Here is a 22,447-nt window from a genome sequence, read left to right on the forward strand (position 1 = left end):
AAACTAAAACGTTGATTCATGTGTAATGTCCGTGGCTACTAAATTACATGACAGAGTCCCATACAAATATGTCTGTATATGTGACTGTGGTCAGTGAGACACTGCCCGTCAAGTGACCCACCTGTCTGAAAATGGAGGGGCTGACCATCTCTGTGTCCAGGTTGATGAGGTTGTCGTGGGGGACCAGCGACTTGAAGTAGACGCTGCTAGCCGCCAGGACGTTCTTGTGGGCGCGGAACAGCGCGTTCTCCACCACGATGATGACATCACACAGGTATCCTTTGGCTCGCTGCTGGTTCAGCTGCAGTAGCAGCTGCTTTGAATGATTCTGCTGTTCCATCACACACACTTTGGTTTACACACCTGGGGAGAGAGGGAGAGTTCAGTTGAGAACTCAAAGAAATCCCACCACTAAATTTAAACTCCTGCAGGTCCAAACGTGCTCCTGAAATTCTTGCAATGCCCAGGATGCCTAAAAAAAGAAATGTAAAAAGTTGCCCAAGTATGGCCAATACATTACACCTCTCTGCTCACCCTGAAACCATCACACTGTTTTCCTCAAAAGATAGGCCTCAACAACATACTGGCAGGAGGAAGAAAGATAACCAACGCGATAAACTAACCACCAACCCACTAACGAATACCAACAAATATCAAAAACCTGGTAAAAATAACCTAAATTGTTTTTTTTGCTGCTCTACCATTTATTCTTGGCCCATTGTAGCTTCTCTGGTAGCAATAGATTCTGAGGAACCAGAGAAAGTAACCATGAAATGGTTCTATTCATTATCACAGCACACAAACACCTTAACCCAGCGCTACAGTATTGTCAGCTAACACATTAGAGGAAAAAACATCATAATTGGACTACAAATTCTTATTTTCAATGACGGCCTAGGAACAGTGGGTTAACTGCCTTGTTCAGGGGAACAGTGGGTTAACTGCCTTGTTCAGGGGAACAGTGGGTTAACTGCCTTGTTCAGGGGAACAGTGGGTTAACTGCCTTGTTCAGGGGAACAGTGGGTTAACTGCTTTGTTCAGGGGAACAGTGGGTTAACTGCCTTGTTCAGGGGCAGAACGACAGATATTTATTTACCTTGTCAGCTCGGGAATTTGATCTAGCAACATTACAGTTAACTAGTCCAATGCTCTAACCACTAGGCCCTCGCTACATATTCGTCGCCAGACCCACTGGCTCCAGGTCATCTACAAGTCCATGCTAGGTAAAGCTCCGTCTTATCTCAGTTCACTGGTCACGATGGCAACACCCACCCGTAGCACGCGCTCCAGCAGGTGTATCTTACGGATCATCCCTAAAGCCAACACCTCCTTTGTCCGCCTTTCCTTCCAGTTCTCTGCTGCCTGTGACTGGAACGAATTGCAAAAATCACTGAAGTTGGAAACTTATCTCCCTCACCAACTTTAAACATCTGCTATCTGAGCAGCTAACCGATCGCTGCAGCTGTACATAGTCCATCGTAAATAGCCCACCCAATTTTACCTACCTCATCCCCATACTGTTCTTATTTATTTACTTTTCTGCTCTTTTGCACACCAGTATCTCTACCTGCACATGACCATCTGATCATTTATCACTACAGTGTTAATCTGCTAAATTGTAATTATTCGCCTACCTCCTTATGCCTTTTGCACACAATGTATATAGACTCTTATTTTTTTCTACTGTGTTATTGACTTGTTAATGGTTTACTCCATGTGTAACTGTTGTTGTCTGTTCACACTGCTATGCTTTATCTTGGCCAGGTCGCAGTTGTAAATGAGAACTTGTTCTCAACTAGCCTCCCTGGTTAAATAAAGGTGAAATAAAATAAAAATACACAATCCATGTCTTAATTGTCTCAAGGCTTAAAAATCCTTTAACCTGTCTTCTCCCCTTCATCTACACTGATTGAAGTGGATTTAACAAGTGACATCAATAAGGGATCATAGCTTTCACCTGGATCCACCTGGTCAGTCTGTCATGGAAAGAGCAGGTGACGATGTTTTGTACACTCAGTGTATAATCAGTGTTAGTAACTAGGCTTACTGTTAACATAAGCCTACATCCATTATCATATGTCATATGCCAGGTATTGGTATTCAAACACCTGCTTTAAATAAAGGTTTTTATGTAAACAACTTGATTGGAGCAATTAACAATAGTTATATTTACAGTACTGACCAGTGTGTGTAATATATATATATATATATATATATATATATATACATACACATACACACACACACACACACACACACACACACTGGTCCCCTGAGGGAATCAAATCCACAAACCTTGTCGTTGCAAGTACCATGCTCTACCAACTGAGCTGCACGGGACCCTTGGGTAATTTAAAAACAGGATGGTACAAAATTTGAAATAGTACTACTGATAACAACGCATCTCATCAGTCTTGCCATCAATACAGTATCTCAAAACACACGCTCCCTCCCCCAAAAATACACACTGAAACAAAAGAGTTGTTTGGGTAATCCATCTGACGACTGCACAACACACTGATGGTGATAAGATGCTGAGGGTCCATTTATGAGCCTACAGCCCCGTTCTGCCCCCCTCCTTCCCTGCCTGCTCAAAAATCACCTCATCGCTTAAGATGAGAGAACCATAGACTTACAGTATATAATCAAGCCATAACCAGGAAGGCAGGCTGGACAGAACAGGCCGTAACCAAGGCATCTGGAGGGAAGAGAGAACAGAGAGCAGGCCATATAACCAGGTGGTCTGGTCTGGAGAGGATGTCTGGCCTACAGGATCAATGAGTTAGCCTTGCTAGAATCTGATAAACACTCCTGTTTATAAATAATTTCAATATAGGTTGCCTGTACTGTTCCATCTTGTGTTCTAAAACGGTTCTAGTCTGACCTAGCCTGTGTTCTGTAACTGTTCTAGTCTGTTCTGTGCTACCCAGTGTTCTGTGCTACCCAGTGTTCTGTAACTGTTCTAGTCTGTTCTGTTCTACCCAGTGTTCTGTAACTGTTCTGGTCTGTTCTGTTCTACCCAGTGTTCTGTAACTGTTCTGGTCTGTTCTGTTCTACCCAGTGTTCTGTTCTACCCAGTGTTCTGTAACTGTTCTTGTCTATTCTGTTCTTGTCTGTTCTGTGCTACCCAGTGTTCTGTTCTACCCAGTGTTGTTCTACCCAGTGTTCTGTAACTGTTCTTGTCTGTTCTGTTCTACCTAGTGTTCTGTAACTGTTCTAGTCTGTTCTACCCAGTGTTCTGTAACTGTTCTTGTCTGTTCTGTTCTACCCAGTGTTCTGTAACTGTTCTAGCGTTCAGTCCTAGCCTGTGGGTTCTAACCTGTAATATCCTATGTTCTGTTAGCCCGTGTTCAGTTTGGCTGTCCAGTGTTTCAACTGATCTTCCTGGCAGAGATCACTGCCAGTAAATCACATGATCTGGTAATCTAGCTGGGCTTTAGGCATTAGGTCCACTACAGGACGCAGTTTGGCCCTCTGGTAAAACCTAGGGAACACTGATAATCTGAGCCAGTCCAATTGACACTCCTTAATGCTCATTAACTTAAATTAACTGTTTTCTAGGTATAAAATAAACGTCCTTTCCACTCACCAGGTGGGCTGAACGAGGAGCGAGACTTGAAAAATAACATCCCCATTGTTGAGCCAGGTTTACTCCAGGTGTTCTGGAAAAGGGCACCCCAAGGATAGCCCATGTCACATGTTTACGCCTAACTAGCTAACATAATTATTACTAAACACATGTTAACTCCTAACAGAATTAGTTTGTTAGATGCATGCCAAGAGGAGTGTAGTTGGCTGGCTCTTACTACCTTCTGATGGAAGAATTTTTTTTAAAAGTCTATTTGCTTCATATTATGGCAACTTTGTTCCGTCCAAGTTTGTGTTCATTCAGTTCAACCAAAAAAGGCCAGTAAGTTTTTACAGCCACAATCCTGAGTTTGTGTTTGAGCCAAACATTAGTCTTACCACCTGGTATAAAGCGGAGGGATGTGGCTGAGGAAATGTAACTACTAAAACTTATAGACCAAGCTAAAAAAGCAGAGACTGGCTATACATATTAACATTGATTTGACGCCACAGTTTTTAAACATATTGCTACACATTGTTTGTGTAAAACTGAAATGGGAATAAAACATACAAATTTGAGTAAAATAACCTCAGGCCTATTCTGGGCCATGATAGGGTAAGAAAGTTGTACTAGCGGATGTAAACAATCATGATGCTTTTGTTATATATTCTTCAGGAACCAATGGGTAGAAATCATTAATAGAAATTTAACAGCAGGAAACATTCTAAGAGAGTGGCAGCGATCAGAAAATAAATAAATAACCAAAATCGACAAATTCCGGAACAATTAATTTTTTATTTCAGCTATATATACACTATTTTGTAGAAATTCTGCTAGATTTTGGTCAAACCTACGCAGCAAAACGTTAAATCAACGCTACTGGTTGCCATGTTGCAAAAGCCTAACGTTTCTCACATACTGGAGAAACATTTAAATTCAATGCTGTGGCCATCATCCTACAAGCATTCCAAACCAGTGTTGCTCTACCATGATCTAAAACAGGAATCAACAACTAGATTCCAAACCAGTGTTGCTCTACCATGATCTAAAACAGGAATCAACAACTAGATTCCAAACCAGTGTTGCTCTACCATGATCTAAAACAGGAATCAACAATTAGATTCCAAACCAGTGTTGCTCTACCATGATCTAAAACAGGAATCAACAACTAGATTCAGGAATCAACAACTAGATTCCAAACCAGTGTTGCTCTACCATGATCTAAAACAGGAATCAACAACTAGATTCCAAACCAGTGTTGCTCTACCATGATCTAAAACAGGGATCAACAACTAGATTCCAAACCAGTGTTGCTCTACCATGATCTAAAACAGGAATCAACAACTAGATTCCAAACCAGTGTTGCTCTACCATGATCTAAAACAGGGATCAACAACTAGATTCCAAACCAGTGTTGCTCTACCATGATCTAAAACAGGAATCAACAACTAGATTCAGGAATCAACAACTAGATTCCAAACCAGTGTTGCTCTACCATGATCTAAAACAGGAATCAACAACTAGATTCAGGAATCAACAACTAGATTCCAAACCAGTGTTGCTCTACCATGATCTAAAACAGGAATCAACAACTAGATTCCAAACCAGTGTTCCTCTACCATGATCTAAAACAGGAATCAACAACTAGATTCCAAACCAGTGTTGCTCTACCATGATCTAAAACAGGAATCAACAACTAGATTCCAAACCAGTGTTGCTCTACCATGATCTAAAACAGGGATCAACAACTAGATTCCAAACCAGTGTTGCTCTACCATGATCTAAAACAGGAATCAACAACTAGATTCCAAACCAGTGTTGCTCTACCATGAGCTAAAACAGGAATCAACAACTAGATTCCAAACCAGTGTTGCTCTACCATGATCTAAAACAGGAATCAACAACTAGATTCAGGAATCAACAACTAGATTCCAAACCAGTGTTGCTCTACCATGATCTAAAACAGGAATCAACAACTAGATTCCAAACCAGTGTTGCTCTACCATGATCTAAAACAGGAATCAACAACTAGATTCCAAACCAGTGTTGCTCTACCATGATCTAAAACAGGAATCAACAACTAGATTCCAAACCAGTGTTGCTCTACCATGATCTAAAACAGGAATCAACAACTAGATTCCAAACCAGTGTTGCTCTACCATGATCTAAAACAGGAATCAACAACTAGATTCCAAACCAGTGTTGCTCTACCATGATCTAAAACAGGAATCAACAACTAGATTCCAAACCAGTGTTGCTCTACCATGATCTAAAACAGGAATCAACAACTAGATTCCAAACCAGTGTTGCTCTACCATGATCTAAAACAGGAATCAACAACTAGATTCCAAACCAGTGTTGCTCTACCATGATCTAAAACAGGAATCAACAACTAGATTCCAAACCAGTGTTGCTCTACCATGATCTAAAACAGGAATCAACAACTAGATTCAGGAATCAACAACTAGATTCCAAACCAGTGTTGCTCTACCATGATCTAAAACAGGAATCAACAACTAGATTCAGGAATCAACAACTAGATTCCAAACCAGTGTTGCTCTACCATGATCTAAAACAGGAATCAACAACTAGATTCCAAACCAGTGTTGCTCTACCATGATCTAAAACAGGAATCAACAACTAGATTCCAAACCAGTGTTGCTCTACCATGATCTAAAACAGGAATCAACAACTAGATTCCAAACCAGTGTTGCTCTACCATGATCTAAAACAGGAATCAACAACTAGATTCAGGAATCAACAACTAGATTCCAAACCAGTGTTGCTCTACCATGATCTAAAACAGGAATCAACAACTAGATTCAGGAATCAACAACTAGATTCCAAACCAGTGTTGCTCTACCATGATCTAAAACAGGAATCAACAACTAGATTCAGCCGCGGGATGATTTGTTTCTTGAGCAGATGGCCAGAACATAATTACACATCATTTGTAGACTGGAAATTGACTGCAAGAAGTCCAAATAGATATAATATTTAACGAAAACAATTCATTCAAATCTTGCTTACATTTGTATACAATCACATATAAATCTCTATTAGCGTGGGTATACTTTGGATCAAAATGTCCAAAAATATTATCACTTGTAGCTGATTTGCGGGTGTTTTTACATTTTAACTGTAACAATAATAATAAACTCTAAAATGTATGATTCATTGATACAGTTGAGAGAACGAAATCTTGAAGGAAAAAAAATCAAAAATCAATAGGCCTACTCGTAGGCCTACTAAATCAATAGGCCTACTCGTCTACCACAAAATTGATAATGCCCTACGTGCAGAGGGGGTGGTGAAGGGATCCACCAATGTATTTTATTCAATTAGCCTATATATATATTTTTTTTAACATTTATTTTATTTAATCAGGTAGGCTAGTTGAGAACAAGTTCTCATTTGCAACTGCGACCTGGCCAAGATAAAGCAAAGCAGTGTGACACAGACAACAACACAGAGTTACACATGGAGTAAACAATAAACAAGCCAATAACACAATAAACAAGCAATGACACAGTAGAAAAAAGAAAGTCTATATACAGTGTGTGCAGAAGACATGAGGAGGTAGGTAATAAATAGGCCATAGGAGCGAATAATTACAATTTAGCAGATTAACACTGGAGTGATAAATGAGCAGATGATGATGTGCAAGTAGAGATACTGGTGTGCAAAAGGGCAGAAAAGTAAATAAACTAAAAACAGTATGGGGATGAGGTAGGTAGATTGGGTGGGCTATTTACAGCTGCAGCGATCGGTTAGCTGCTCATAGTTGATGTTTAAAGTTGGTGAGGGAAATAAAAGTCTCCAACTTCAGCGATTTTTGCAATTCGTTCCAGTCACTGGCAGCAGAGAACTGGAAGGAAAGGCGGCCAAATGGGGTGTTGGCTTTAGGGATGATCAGTGAGATACACCTGCTGGAACGTGTGCTACGGGTGGGTGTTGTTATCGTGACCAGTGAACTGAGATAAGGCGGAGCTTTACCTAGCATAGACTTATAGATGACCTGGAGCCAGTGGGTCTGGCGACAAATATGTAGTGAGGACCAGCCGACTAGAGCATACAGGTCGGGTGGTATAAGGTGATTTGGTAACAAAACGGATGGCACTGTGATAAACTGCATCCAGTTTGCTGAGTAGAGTGTTGGAAGCTATTTTGTAGATGACATCGCCGAAGTCGAGGATCGGTAGGATAGTCAGTTTTACGAGGGTAAGTTTGGCGGCGTGAGTGAAGGAGGCTTTGTTGCGAAATAGAAAGCCGATTCTAGATTTGATTTTGGATTGGAGATATTTAATATGAGTCTGGAAGGAGAGTTTACAGTCTAGCCAGACACCTAGGTATTTATAGTTGTCCACATATTCTAGGTCAGAACAGTCCAGGGTGGTGATGCTAGTCGGGCGGGTGGGTGCGGGCAGGGAACGATTGAAAAGCATGCATTTGGTTTGGCATTGAAGCTCATTTGGAGGTTAGTTAGCACAGTGTCCAAGGAAGGACCAGAAGTATACAGAATGGTGTCATCTGCGTCGAGGTGGATTTTCCACCACTGCATACATCCAGATTTCAGTTAATATTCTTAGTTTGTTGAAAGTTATTCATCTTATTCCAAAGCTGTGAAAAACAAACCGAAGCCAGCAATCCACAGGCTAAAATTAGTGCAAGTATAGAGGTGGTTGCCAAGCTGGTAATACTAGTTCTGGAATTAGGCTATGCCCTCTGGGCATACAAGCCATTTGTTAGGCGTTTCTGGTATTTCTTCAAAAAACATCGTGCAACCTCTTGAACACAACCACACATGCCAACTTAAATCAAAAAACGTGACGATCTGAGAAAATGACATATTTACCTTAATGAATTGATGAACACTTTATTTACTATCCTCTCTCACCTCACAACCCTCGGTTCACAATCTTGCTAAGGCCAAAATGTCATAAATATGCCACCTTTGGTTATTTGTCAATTACGCTTTTAAAAACAAATGTAAAATATACTGTATTTTAACAATCCTTCCTACAAAATGACCCTTCTTGTGAAAATACCCAAAATCATGGTCTTTTTTTGTCCTTGCTTCGTATTGAATCCCTCTACTGGAGGTATGTTTAGGCCGGAGGTCATCCAGCCTGGTCCTGGACAGCTAGCAGGGGTCTAATCCTAATCAGTACTCACCCAATCGATTTAACCTAACCTTTATTTACCCCGGTTAGTCTCATTGAGATAAAAATCTATTTTGCAGAGAGACCCGGTCCAAGATAGCAGCAGGGTCAAAGTTTAAGTGCTGGGCTGGAACTGTCCACATACACGCACAAGACTTTAGAGAGGTAGAGATATTTGAAGAAGTGAGCAAGGCATTGTGAGCAAGACATTCTTGACATTTTTCAAAATAAGCCTCTGATCGTCAAACGTCCTCTGTGTTAATGTTGACAGAGTTTATTCTAACCAGAAGCTGGTGTACCGGTTCGTCGTGGTTCATGTCATGGTAATGTCATGTTCCATTCCTTCCTTTCAGTGGGAAGGGAGGGGGGCTGGACTGCATTAATCCCAGATACCTGAAATGAGACAGGCTGCCAGTATGGAGTAGGCTACCCCATTCATAGATGCAAACTGTTTTAGCGTCTATTGGCGATAGTATCTTCTGATCAGGGGAGTTTTGTTAAGAGCCCCAACACTAGTCTAAACAAACACACATTGCTTGCTGTACGTTTTTGGAAACATAAGGAACGCATCTTTGATAACAATATAGATATATTTTTAAAAGGTTAAATTACTACACCTTTAGCGTTAGGGGTCACACACGGCCATATCTCCACTTTACATCGCTTGTTTTCAGAAGACAGACGGAAGACAGTTAATTAGCATAGGTGGCTTCCTATCTAGCGTGCTCCAAACACCAGTGCTGTGTACAAGCGTAACTGGGAAGGAAGTGTAGTTCGGAAGCTGGAGGCACACACAGCTTGTAGATCTGTGCAAAACTGCTACAGTAAGTACATTCTTTCTTGCTAATTTGAAAGATAAGGAGCATACCAGCATATGTTTGGAAAATAATTTTGAAAGCAATGATTGACGTTTCTAAACGTTAAAACACAGCTTCGGAATTGTAGTTCACATGGAGCCAACAGTGGGTGAATGTAACTGCTGGAAACCGTACCTACGGAGAAGTTAGGAGTAGGTTAGTTACCAATAATCTTCCTGCCAGAGTGCCAATAGGAGGAGAGGTAACCTGGAGTGGAGCCAATGAGAGGGGTACACTATGAAGGAAACTATATTGAACAGAAATAGATGAATAATAAATGCAACATGTAAAGTGTTGGTCCCATGTTCCATACGCACAAAAAACGAATCTGTCACGGATTCCCACAGTACTGCTGCTCATTCCGTTCACCAGCTCAGGAGGTCTGACCACCAACCCCGGACTGGAGGTCTGACCACCAACCCCAGACTGGAGGTCTGACCACCAACCCCAGACTGGAGGTCTGACCACCAACCCCAGACTGGAGGTCTGACCACCAACCCCAGACTGGAGGTCTGACCACCAACCCCAGACTGGAGGTCTGACCACCAACCCCAGACTGGAGGTCTGACCACCAACCCCAGACTGGAGGTCTGACCACCAACCCCAGACTGGAGGTCTGACCACCAACCCCAGACTGGAGGTCTGACCACCAACCCCAGACTGGAGGTCTGACCACCAACCCCAGACTGGAGGTCTGACCACCAACCCCAGACTGGAGGTCTGACCACCAACCCCAGACTGGAGGTCTGACCACCAACCCCAGACTGGAGGTCTGACCACCAACCCCAGACTGGAGGTCTGACCACCAACCCCAGACTGGAGGTCTGACCACCAACCCCAGACTGGAGGTCTGACCACCAACCCCAGACTGGAGGTCTGACCACCAACCCCAGACTGGAGGTCTGACCACCAACCCCAGACTGTCTTGTCTCATTATTCAGCTTGTCTCATTACGCACACCTGGTTCCCATTAATGTTATGGTGCTTTTTTTGGCTGTGTGTTTATTGTAAAAATGAAATAATGTCAAATTAAAATAAGGGGATGATGACGCAATCTTTGCGAGAGGAAGGGAATCTGATTCCATTGGTACTCAACTCGTGGCTCAGACACTTCATTCAGGATAAATGGAGTTAAGATAGTTCGGCGTGTCATTGTGAAAAGGCAATACTGCTCTGTGACCACGATTGACTGGGACGCACAGCCTTAACGCGCAGTTGAACTCAGTTGCCCTCAAACTCGACAAGGCTCTGGTCACAGATTTGAGAGAACCCCGTAAACTACAGTTATGAAGCTGGCTTAAAGCTGTACCTATTGTGACACTTACAGAGCCACGTTCACCCAAGGTGTTCCGGGAAAGGCCAGCGCAAGGATAGCTCATGTCACGTTTACTCCTAACTAGCCAGGGCTGGATTAATGCAAGGGCTTACAGGGGTTGAAGGCAATATAGGTAGTAGTGGTGCGCGGGTCAGCTGTTTGTTCACCCGCACCCACCCGCAATTGCTAAAACCCATCCTCAACCGCCTGACTAAGTGATGAAGTGAAAATGTGAGGCCCGCACCTGACCCTAACCTGCAAATATAGAAATGATGCTGTAGGCTACAGTCAGAGATGGAGGACCGATTGTTTTGTCAGGTTTGACAGATACGTTTCTGCTAAGAATTTCGGTAGGCTATCAGTAGGCTTGTCTGTAATTAGATACATGCAGCTTCTCTTCCGTCATTACATGCTGCCCTAGAATAGGGTTTCCCAAACCCGGTCCTGGGGCCCCCACTGAGTGAACGTTTAGTTTTTTGCCCTAGGACTACACAACCGATTCAAATAACCAACTCATCAAGCTTTGCCTAGTTGAATTAGCTGTGTAGTGCTAGGGAGAAAAACAAAACATGCACCCAGGGGGGCCCCAGGACCGGGTTTGGGAATCCTGCCCTGGAAGACCTTGCGAACCAGAATAATGTCAGAAATGATTGATGCATTCATTCTATCTAGTTGACATAGGTAAAGTTCTGAAATCTCGGCTTCTTTCGCTGAGAACCGACGTTTAGGAATCAGGGACAAAATACAATAAATAAATCCAAAAAATGCACAGTCGCATTCTCTCAAGATGCTGAAACTCCTGTTCCCGAGTCAAAATGTACATTTGGTGTATCATTCTACTGCAAGAAATGCTTAATTCTGCAGGCATTAATATTAAGACTGAAAGATTATAGTCAGTGTCCGGATTTCAGTTTCCATTTAACCCCTCTGAACAGTAGGCTACAGTTCCCTTGACGTGCTATAGGCCTATTTGAAGTCCCCTTCTTGTTACTGTCAAATATGTATAGCGCTTCACAATCATCACACATAACATAAGCATTGCTATCATCCTCTACCACTTCACCAAAACGTTCCTGTACCTCCCTTCTCTTTATTTTCAACTCTCCATTACGCAGCTTTTCACTTCTCCGTTTTGCTTCAGTGGGTTAACTTTTTCCTTTCACAGCACTATAAGGCTGCGTTGAGAGAATGACTTATCAATGACCCAAGCCCAGCTCATTAAATCCCTACCATTGTGTCACTGAGTTGTCATAATGCTTCAGCAAGTGTACATTATCCCAGGGGCGTTGGAAGACACAATGTAATGTACATCATTTATGTCCCTCTTACTGCACTGAATGCCTCTGCTGATCCTACAGTTATTGTATGCTGTAAATCATATGCCTATGAACCAGCGCACTGAGGCGGTGTTCCCTAGCAGGAAGTCCACTATGTGTAACTCCCCATGCACTAACATTAATCACCCAAGCATTTCTACCTCTGCTAAGCTTCCCTGGATAACAAGAACACCTATGTGAGAACTGCAACTGGATCCTGGACTTCCTGACGGACCACCCTCAGGTGGTGAGAGTACAGGCAACAAAACATCCCCCACAGGGATGAGGTCAAGCGACCTGGCAGTGTGGTGCCAGGACAACAACCTTTCCCTCAATATCAGTAAGAGAGAGGAGCTGATCGTGGACTAAAGGAATGGAGGGCCAAACACGGCCCCATCCACACCGACGAGGCTGTAGTGGAGCGGGTCTAGAACTTCAAGTTCCTCTGTGTCCACATTAGAGGTCGACCTATATATGATTTTCCTAACGCCGATACCGATTATTGGAGGACCAAAAAAGCTGATAACGATTAATCGACCGATTGTTAAAATGTATTTGTAATAATGACAATTACAACAATACTGAATGAACACTTATTTTAACTTAATATAATACATCAATAAAACTCCATTTAGCCTCAAATAAATCATTTGGTTTAAATAATGCAAAAACAAAGTGTTGGAGAAGAAAGTAAAAGTGCAATATGTGCCATGTAAAAAAAGCTAATGTTTAAGTTCCTTGCTCAGAACATGAGAACATATGAAAGCTGGTGGTTCGTTTTAACATGAGACTTCAATATTCCAAGGTAAGAGGTTTTAGGTTGTAGTTAATATAGTATTTATAGGGCTATTTCTCTCTATACCATTTGTATTTCATATACCTTTGACTATTGGATGTTCTTATAGGCACTATAGTATTGCCAGTGTAACAGTATAGCTTCCGTCCCTCTCCTCGCCCCTACTTGGGCTCAAACCAGGATACATCGACAACAGCCACCCTCGAAGCATCGTTACCCATCGCTCCACAAAAGCCGCGGCACTTGCAGAGCAAGGGGAACAACTACTCCAAGTCTCAGAGCGAGTGACGTTTGAAATGCTATTAGCGCGTACCCCGCTAACCATTTCCCATCGGTTACACCAGCCTAATCTCGGGAGTTGATAAACCTGAAGTCATAAACAGGTCAATGCTAGAAGAGCTGCTGGCAAAAAGCAGTAAAGTGCTGTTTGAATGAATGCTTACGAGCCTGCTGCTGCCTACCGTCGCTCAGTCAGACTGCTCTATCAAATCATAGACTTTAATTATAACATAATAACACACAGAAATATGAGCCTTTGGTCATTAATATGGTTGAATCCGGAAACTATTATTTCGAAAACAAAACATTTATTATTTCAGTGAAATACGGAACCGTTCTGTATTTTATCTAACGGGTGGCATCCCTAAGTCTAAATATTCCTGTTACATTGTACAACCCTCAATGTTATGTCATAATTACGTAAAATTCTGGCAAATTAGTTCACAACGAGCCAGGCGGCACAAACTGCTGCATATACCCTGACTCTGTTGCAAGAGAAGTGACACAATTTACCTAGTTAAAAGAAATTAATGTTAGCAGGCAATATTATATTAATGCAGTTTTTTTATATTTTATTTTACCTTTATTTAACTAGGCAAGTCAGTTAAGAACAAATTCTCTAACCACTAGGCTACCCTGCCGCCCCAATGCTGTTTAAAAACATATACTTGTGTATTGATTTTAAGAAAGGCATTTATGTTTATGGTTAGGTACACGTTGGAGCAACGACAGTCCTTTTCTTGAATGCACACCGCATCGATTATATGCAACGCAGGACACGCTAGATAAACTAGTAATATCATCAACCATCATAACTAGTGATTATGAGTGATTGATTGCTTTTTAAAAGATACATTTAATGCTAGCTAGCAACTTACCTTGGCTTCTTACTGCATTCGCGTAACAGGCAGGCTCCTTGTGGAGTGCAATGAGAGGCAGGTGGTTAGAGCGTTTGACTAGTTAACTGTAAGGTTGCAAGATTGAATCCCCGAGCTGACAAGGTAAAAAATCTGTCATTCTGCCCCTGAACAAGGCAGTGAACCCACCATTCCTAGGCCGTCATTGAAAATAAGAACGTGTTCTTAACTGACTTGCCTAGTTAAATAAAGGTGTAAAAAAATGATAATAATAATAATAATAATAATAATTCAAAAACTGTCCAAAAATACCGATTTCCGATTGTTATGAAAACTTGAAATCGGCCCTAATTAAATCAGCCATTCCGATGAATCGGTCGACCTCTAGTCCACATCCCAAAGGAATGAACATGGTCTACAAACACCCAGCCTCTTCCCCCTCAGGAGCCTGCAAAGATTTGTCATGGGCCCTCAGATCCTAAAATGTTTCTAAAGCTGCACCATTGAGAGCATTTTGACTGGCTGCATCACTGCTTGGTATGGCAACTGCTTGGCATCTGACCGCAAGGTACAACAGAGTAGAGGTGGACCGATTAATCGGAATGAACGATTAATTAGGGCCGATTTCAAGTTTTCATAACAATCGGAAATCTGTATTTTTGGGCGCAGATTTGCCCATTTTTTTGTTTTTACACCTTTATTTAATATTTTTAACTAGGCAAGTCAGTTAAGAACACATTCTTATTTTCAATGACTGCCTAGGAACAGTGGGTTAACTGCCTTGTTCAGGGGCAGAACGACATATTTTCACATTGTCAGCTCGGGGGATCTAATCTTGCAACCTTAACTAGTCCAATGCAATAACGACCTGCCTCTTTCTCGTTGCACTCCACAAGGAGGCTGCCTGTTATTGAATGCAGTAAGCCAACGTAAGTTGCTAGCTAGCATTAAACTTATCTTATAAGAAACAATCAATCAATCATAATCACTAGTTAACTACACATGGTTGATGATATTACTAGATATTATCTAGCATGTCTTGCGTTGCATATAATCTGACTGAACATACAAGTATCTGACTGAGCGGTGGTAGGCAGAAGCAGGCGCGTAAACATTCATTCAAACAGCACTTTCGTGCGTTTTGCCAGCAGCTCTTCGTTGTGCGTCAAGCATTGCGCTGTTTATGACTTCAAGCCTATCAACTCCCAGGATGAGGCTGGTGTAACCGAAGTGAAATGGCTAGCTAGTTAGCGTGCGCTAATTGTTGTTGTGTTGCTAGTTCGAGCCCAGGGAGGAGTGAGGAGAGGGACGGAAGCTATACTGTTACACTGGCAATACTAAAGTGCCTTTAAGAACACCCAATAGTCAAAGGTTAATGAAATACACTGCTCAAAAAAATTAAGGGAACACTTAAACAACACAATGTAACTCCAAGTCAATCACACTTCTGTGAAATCAAACTGTCCACTTAGGAAGCAACACTGATTGACAATAAATTTTGCATGCTGTTGTGCAAATGGAATAGACAACAGGTGGAAATTATAGGCATTTAGCAAGACAAAGGAGTGGTTCTGCAGGTGGTGACTACAGACCACTTCTCAGTTCCTATGCTTCCTGGCTGATGTTTTGGTCACTTTTGAATGCTGACGTTGCTTTCACTCCAGTGGTAGCATGAGACGGAGTCTACAACCCACACAAGTGGCTCAGGTAGTGCAGCTCATACAGGATGGCACATCTGGCCATCAATGCGAGCTGTGGCAAGAAGGTTTGCTGTGTCTGTCAGCGTAGTGTCCAGAGCATGGAGGCGCTACCAGGAGACATGCCAGTATATCAGGAGACGTGGAGGAGGCCGTAGGAGGGCAACAACCCAGCAGCAGGACCGCTACCTCCGCCTTTGTGCAAGGAGGAGCAGGAGGAGCACTGCCAGAGCCCTGCAAAATGACCTCCAGCAGGCCACAAATGTGCAAGTGTCTGCTCAGACGGTCAGAAACAGACTCCATGAGGGTGGTATGAGGGCCCGACGTCCACAGGTGGGGGTTGTGCTTACAGCCCAACACCGTGCAGGACGTTTGGCATTTGCCAGAGAACACCAAGATTGGCAAATTCGCCACTGTGCTCTTCACAGATGAAAGCAGGTTCACACTGAGCACATGTGACAGACGTGACAGTCTGGAGGCGCCGTGGAGAACGTTCTGCTGCCTGCAACATCCTCCAGCATGACCGGTTTGGCGGTGGGTCAGTCATGGTGTGGGGTGGCATTTCGCCTCCATGTGCTCGCCAGAGGTAGCCTGACTGCCATTAGGTACCGAGATGAGATCCTCAGACCCCTTGTGAGACCATATGCTGGTGCGGTTGGCCCTGGGTTCCTCCTAATGCAAGACAATGCTAGACCTCATGTGGCTGGAGTGTGTCAGCAGTTCTTGCAAGAGGAAGGCATTGATGCGATGGACTGGCCCGCCCGTTCCCCAGACCTGAATCCAATTGAGCACATCTGGGACATCATGTTTCGCTCCATCCACCAACGCCACGTTGCACCACAGACTGTCCAGGAGTTAGCGGATGCTTTAGTCCAGGTCTGGAAGGAAATCTCTCAGGAGACCATCCGCCACCTCATCAGGAGCATGCCCAGTCGTTGTAGGGAGGTCATACAGGCACGTGGAGGCCACACACACTACTGAGCCTCATTTTGACTTGTTTTAAGGACATTACATCAAAGTTGGATCAGCCTGTAGTGTGGTTTTCCACTTTAATTTTGAGTGTGACTCCAAATCCAGACCTCCATGGGTTGATAAATTTGATTTCCATTGATAATTTTTGTGTGATTTTGTTGTCAGCACATTCAACTATGTAAAGAAAAAAGTATTTAATAAAAACATTTCATTCATTCAGATCTAGGGTGTTATTTTAGTGTTCCCTTTTTTTTGAGCAGTGTACAAATGGTATAGAGGGAAATAGTCCTATAATTCCTATAATAACTACAACCTAAAACTTCTTACCTGGGAATATTGAAGACTCATGTTAAAAAGGAACCACCAGCTTTCATATGTTCTCATGTTCTGAGCAAGGAACTGAAATGTTAGCTTTCTTACATGGCACATATTTTACATGGAACATATTGCACTTTTACTTTCTTCTCCAACACTTTGTTTTTGCATTATTTAAACCAAATTGAACATGATCCATTATTTACTTGAGGCTAAATTGATTTTATTGATGTTTTATATTAAGTTAAAATAAGTGTTCATTCAGTATTGTTGTAATTGTCATTATTACAAATAAATAAATAAAAAAATTCAAATTGGCCGATTAATCGGTATCGGCTTTTATGGTCCTCCAATAATCGGCATCGAAAAATCATAATCGGTCCACCTCTACTACAGAGGGTAGTACGCACGGCCCAGTACATCACCTCTATACCAGGCTGTGTCAGAGGAAAGACCTAAAAATTATCGACCTCCAGCCACCCAAGTCATAGACTGCCCTCTCTGCTACCGCACGCAAGCGGTACCGATGAACCAAGTCTGGAACCAACAGGACCCTGAACAGCTTCTACCCCCAAGTCATACGACTGCTAAATAGTTAACCAAATACCTACCCGGACTATCTGTACTGACCCCCTATTGCACTAACTCGTACATCACATGGAGTGCATTCAGAAAGTATTCAGACCCCCACATGAGACTCGGAATTCATTCTAACATTAAAATATGCAGTACAAATCTCCAAACGTCTTTTAGGTTTTTTTATACCACAGTTAGCTGTGGTATTGATTTTTTATACCACAGTATAATGCTCCAGGGCTAATTTTGTTAGCATTTTGGTTGGATTTTCTAGATACAGAACATAAAACAAGATTTATAAGGCAAGAATTATCTCTTATGTCTAATAAAGCAAGTACTGCAATAGTTTAAGCATATGTTGCAGGACAATAAAAATATTTTTTCAGAATATAAAAAAAAGAAAATCAATGTCAAGGGGGTTAGCAACCAATTGACCAACCATTGACGGAGTTGACAACAGAAACTCAAAACAGACATATTCTTGTCTTTAAAAATATAAGTTATATTCAAATATTTGTAAAATATGGAAAAGTATTAATTTGACAATCCCCAACAAATTATAATCATTCTATCAGATGTTTCAGCACTCTGACAGAGTTTGTTTTAGGGAGTTGATAAAATGATTCATTTTTCTTTTTTATTCAAATGGTATACAAAGTAGCAATTTTGTTTTTCCTCAGTTGCTTTGATTAACTAAAATAAAACATTTGAACCAACATTAATAGTCTAGCTTAATATTATATAAGGGAGATGGAGTTGACATGTTATGGTTGTGACCATGGGGATTTCAATATTGTTTGTTTAAATCTATCAACAGTTGAGAACTTGTCAGACCATAAGTGGTCTTGTTGCACTACAGTTAATCAGGAGATAAGTAAGGGGTTCTCATGGTATAGCTGACCCTGCTAAATAATAATTAATTTATGATTTTAGACAAATCTGACGGAGTTGACCAAACTCCAGAGACATTTTTAATCACATTTTTGAGAGAAATATTGCTTAAAGTCAGAGATGGATATTGCAAGTAACTACAGTACATGTGATACTTTCAGTTAATATTCATTTATGCCAGTTATTAGAATTTTAAACACTTTTGTGGCGTTTGAAATTGTGATCCTTTTTTCCGGACAGGGGCATTTCCTGGCAGAGAGCCGACATGGAAATGACTAAAACTGGAAAATTACTAAAAACAAATGTTTTCCGTATATGTTGGTACATGAACATTATTGGAATTTGGCAAATATTAGTCAATTATTGCATTCTATCCATGCTGGCTTTCGCAAAAAAAATCACTGGACAAGTTAAAGGAATATTGTGTAATATTCTTGATTTGTAATTTCAGAAAATGTCCATAATAAATAAATAAATGGCAGTAATAGTTTTCCATTATTTTTTCACACAAAAAATATTTGGGGGCCCATACTGGCTACCGGATTCCTTGCTCCGGCCAAACACTACACCACGCCCACACACGTTCGTTTCTTTGACGTAGTACCTTTAACGGAAACATAGCTGTTGATACACAGTTGTGAGAATACAATCTCAAGAGAGAAAAAAAAACATACAAATGGGCGATACCCGTCTACAACAAAATAGATACCACCTCAGAGTTTCTAAACCCAAAGGCCGAACATCGCGAGACTTCCGGGAACGCTTTAGATAGAACTGCATCGGTCTGCGGACCCAAATGTAGCATGCATCGGTCAGAAAATCCATTCAGACTGTGAATGAATCAGCGATTCATATTTTTTTGTTGTTGCTCATATTACTTTCTACCTTCCGAGAATACCTCGTATTTTCTGACAACTGATGCGTCCTCTCCTTCAGTGTCGAATTAAGTATGTAACTATGTTAACAATCATTGATCTACACGTCTTTCTGCAAGCTTCGCGCACTGACCGATATTAAGCTGTATTAGTTGAGTGGCAACCCATGTAATTTGCTAGGTTATTGTTATCTTTGCGCTGTTGAAAATTGTGTTTTACTGGAATAAAAGTACTGGGGACAACTAATCTGCCAATACCTGCTGAACGGGGCTTACAATAGATTTGATTTTGATGTTCAAGTTCAACGTCGGCGATAGTTTTGGTAGAGTATTTTGATGTTCAAGTTCAACGTCAGCAATAGTTTTGGTAGTGTATATGGTAATTGTTTTATATACTGGGTAAAATGTATAATTTCATAATGAAGAATCACTTTTTCGAGGCGCACTGCATGGCCAAAACTGGAGGAGAAAACAAATAGCTCACTCCAAAAAACCTTCCAAAAGCTTAAAAAAAAAACATTTTGAAATGGGGGTGAAATCGAAAGTTGTGCTATATATATATATATATATTCATTGGGTATGTCATAGCTCATTTGTAAATGATAAATATAGATATTACTAGCTCAACCCCTTAATCTGCAAAAACAACAAGTTAATTAGTGGGTGATGGTGATTTCAGAAACAAAGTGTGGGGGGGGGGGACAAAAAAACAAACTAAATTGCCCCCCTCCATTACCCTAACAGTGGGGCCGTAGATGCCTAGTGTCCTTTATGGCTCAGATCAGGTGCCTACATAGTATACAATATAGACATACACCATTTACACACACACACACAAACTGAAGTCAGCTCAGACAATTCCAGATCAGAGGCCCAGCTCATGAGCTGCATCAACAGCATATTTGAATTTTGTGCATGAATTGTATCGCATCGATTCGTTCTCTAATCAAACCGAATCGTTTCAAACTAAAACGTATCGCTTCGGTATCGTATCCGAGCCCATGTATCTACATATGTATCGGATCTTCTTGAAAGGGAAAAATGCACATCCCCACGATATAGCCATTTTGACTTTGTGGCTGTGGTAACTAGTGGCAACCCTAGCAGAGGGGGTGGGTAAAGGGGTCCACCAATGCCTTTTATTCAATTAGCCTATATTGATGCGCCAGCCTTGCATACATTAGATTTAAGTAAATGTTTTGTTTGTTTAAAGTTATTTATCTTATTCCAAAGCTGTGAAAAACAAACCGAAGCCCGCAATGCACGGGTTAAAAGGAACGCAGGTAAAGAGGTGGTTGCCAAGCTGGCTACACACGGGGAGACCTCTCTGGGCATACGAGCCAAATGTTTGTTGTTTCTGGTGTTTCTTCAAACAACGTAGTGCAAAATCTTGAACATGACTACACACACACCAAGTTACATCGCAAAACATACGACGATCTGAGAAATATTACATAGATTTACCTTAATTCATCGATGAACGCGTTTTTCATTTACCATCCCACCTCACAACCCTCTGTTCGCCATCTTGCCACTGCAGGCTATTTCCCTGGGAAGCCTACCCCCTGGCCCAAATTTAAATAAAAGCCAACTGAAAGGGGGAGAGGAGAAAAAGGCTTGCCTCTGCCTCAGAAATGCCAGACCATCCGCCGATGAGCAGAAGTGCCCTGAACAACCAGGATACAAACCGGATCAATTGACCAGAATCCACAAAGATTACAAACGCCTCCGACACACAGTATGTATGGGCCCCTGTCCCATGGCATTCTACAAACTCAAATATCCTTGAGCCAGGTGCTTGAAACAGACTTGATGTGAAAAACTCACTAGAAGTGATAAGAGGGTGTGGTGCAGGCTGATTATAGGTTACATGTCTCTGTCAAAAAAGGAGTAAATTATTTCAAGTCTTACACCTTGCTGACATGAAGGCACAGCATTCTTTCACACTTGTCTCATTGATTGTATGCCAATAATGTGTATTACATCTTATAGTGTGAGATAAAAATAACTGACAGAAATAGTTAGTACACCTCTATCAAATATGAATCTCTCAAAAAAAAAATATTAAAAGAAACACAAGAAATACACCCATTTGACAAGGTTAATAAACCATGGAAAAGTTGTTGTTTGAAAAACCATTGGTAATTAAATAATAAATACATTGTGTGTTTAAGTTAAACTGTCAATGTGTAAACATGTGACAAGGAGCAGTAAGATAAATAGATTGAACATTCATTTAAACTAATTTCTTACTGCCTTTAGACAGTGTTATTAACACAGCAGTATGAGTGGTAATTCATTGGAAATTGGTTGGAAATTGTAAAACAATTTATAGTAAACCACACAAATATCATTGTCCCTGTCCAATTACTTGGGGGGGGGGGGGGGGGGGGGGGGGGGTCATCATGTCCTTTACTGGGGAATAACAAACCACAACTAAAATCAACAACTAAAACATTTGGACTACTTAAGTGCAAATGATGACTGTATTATTTTGCTATTAGACAGACTCCTGCTTCCCATGCAACAGTCAGTCAGCAATCCAGCTATGGACTTTTAAAGGCAGGCTGGTGAGCTTGACTAGGGGTGCATCTCAATAGTGAATTTCAAGTACAGTAGCTTCCTCTGCTTGTATCCTCTCTCTCATGTTCTGATCTGTAAGACCTGGATGCCTCTCTCCTCTGCAGTGGAGGTTGCTGATGGCTCAAAATATTGTCTGGAATGGAGTGAATGGAATGGTATCAAACATAATTTCCCTTAGCGGTGCAGCGGTCTCAGGCACTGCATCTCAGAGCTAGAGGTGTCACTACAGACCCTGGTTTGATTCCAAGCTGTATCACAACCGGCCGTGATTGGGAGTCCCATAGGGCGGCACACAATTGGCCCAGCGTCGTCTGGGTTAGGGTTTGGCTGGGGTAGGCCGTCATTGTAAATAAGAATTTGTTCTTAACTGGCTTGCCTAGTTAAATAAA

At 41.6% G+C, this 22,447-nt stretch overlaps 1 protein-coding gene across 1 annotated transcript in view; it reads right to left on the reverse strand.

Annotated features, from left to right (window-relative positions):
* LOC110537100 (hypermethylated in cancer 2 protein-like) overlaps positions 1-21,062 on the reverse strand; it is a 28,453-nt gene extending 7,391 nt beyond the window's left edge. Inside the window, exons 1-2 of the mRNA XM_021622869.2 lie at positions 20,940-21,062; positions 122-363 (exon numbers count right to left, since the gene is read on the reverse strand). Of these exons, the coding sequence (XP_021478544.2) occupies positions 122-340 (219 nt within the window). The 5' untranslated portion in view covers positions 341-363; positions 20,940-21,062. The remainder of the gene's footprint in view (positions 1-121; positions 364-20,939) is intronic.
* Positions 21,063-22,447: the final 1,385 nt, after the last annotated feature.

The sequence above is a fragment of the Oncorhynchus mykiss genome, chromosome 12, assembly GCF_013265735.2.
Source record: "Oncorhynchus mykiss isolate Arlee chromosome 12, USDA_OmykA_1.1, whole genome shotgun sequence".
Classification (NCBI taxonomy): Eukaryota; Metazoa; Chordata; class Actinopteri; order Salmoniformes; family Salmonidae; genus Oncorhynchus; species Oncorhynchus mykiss.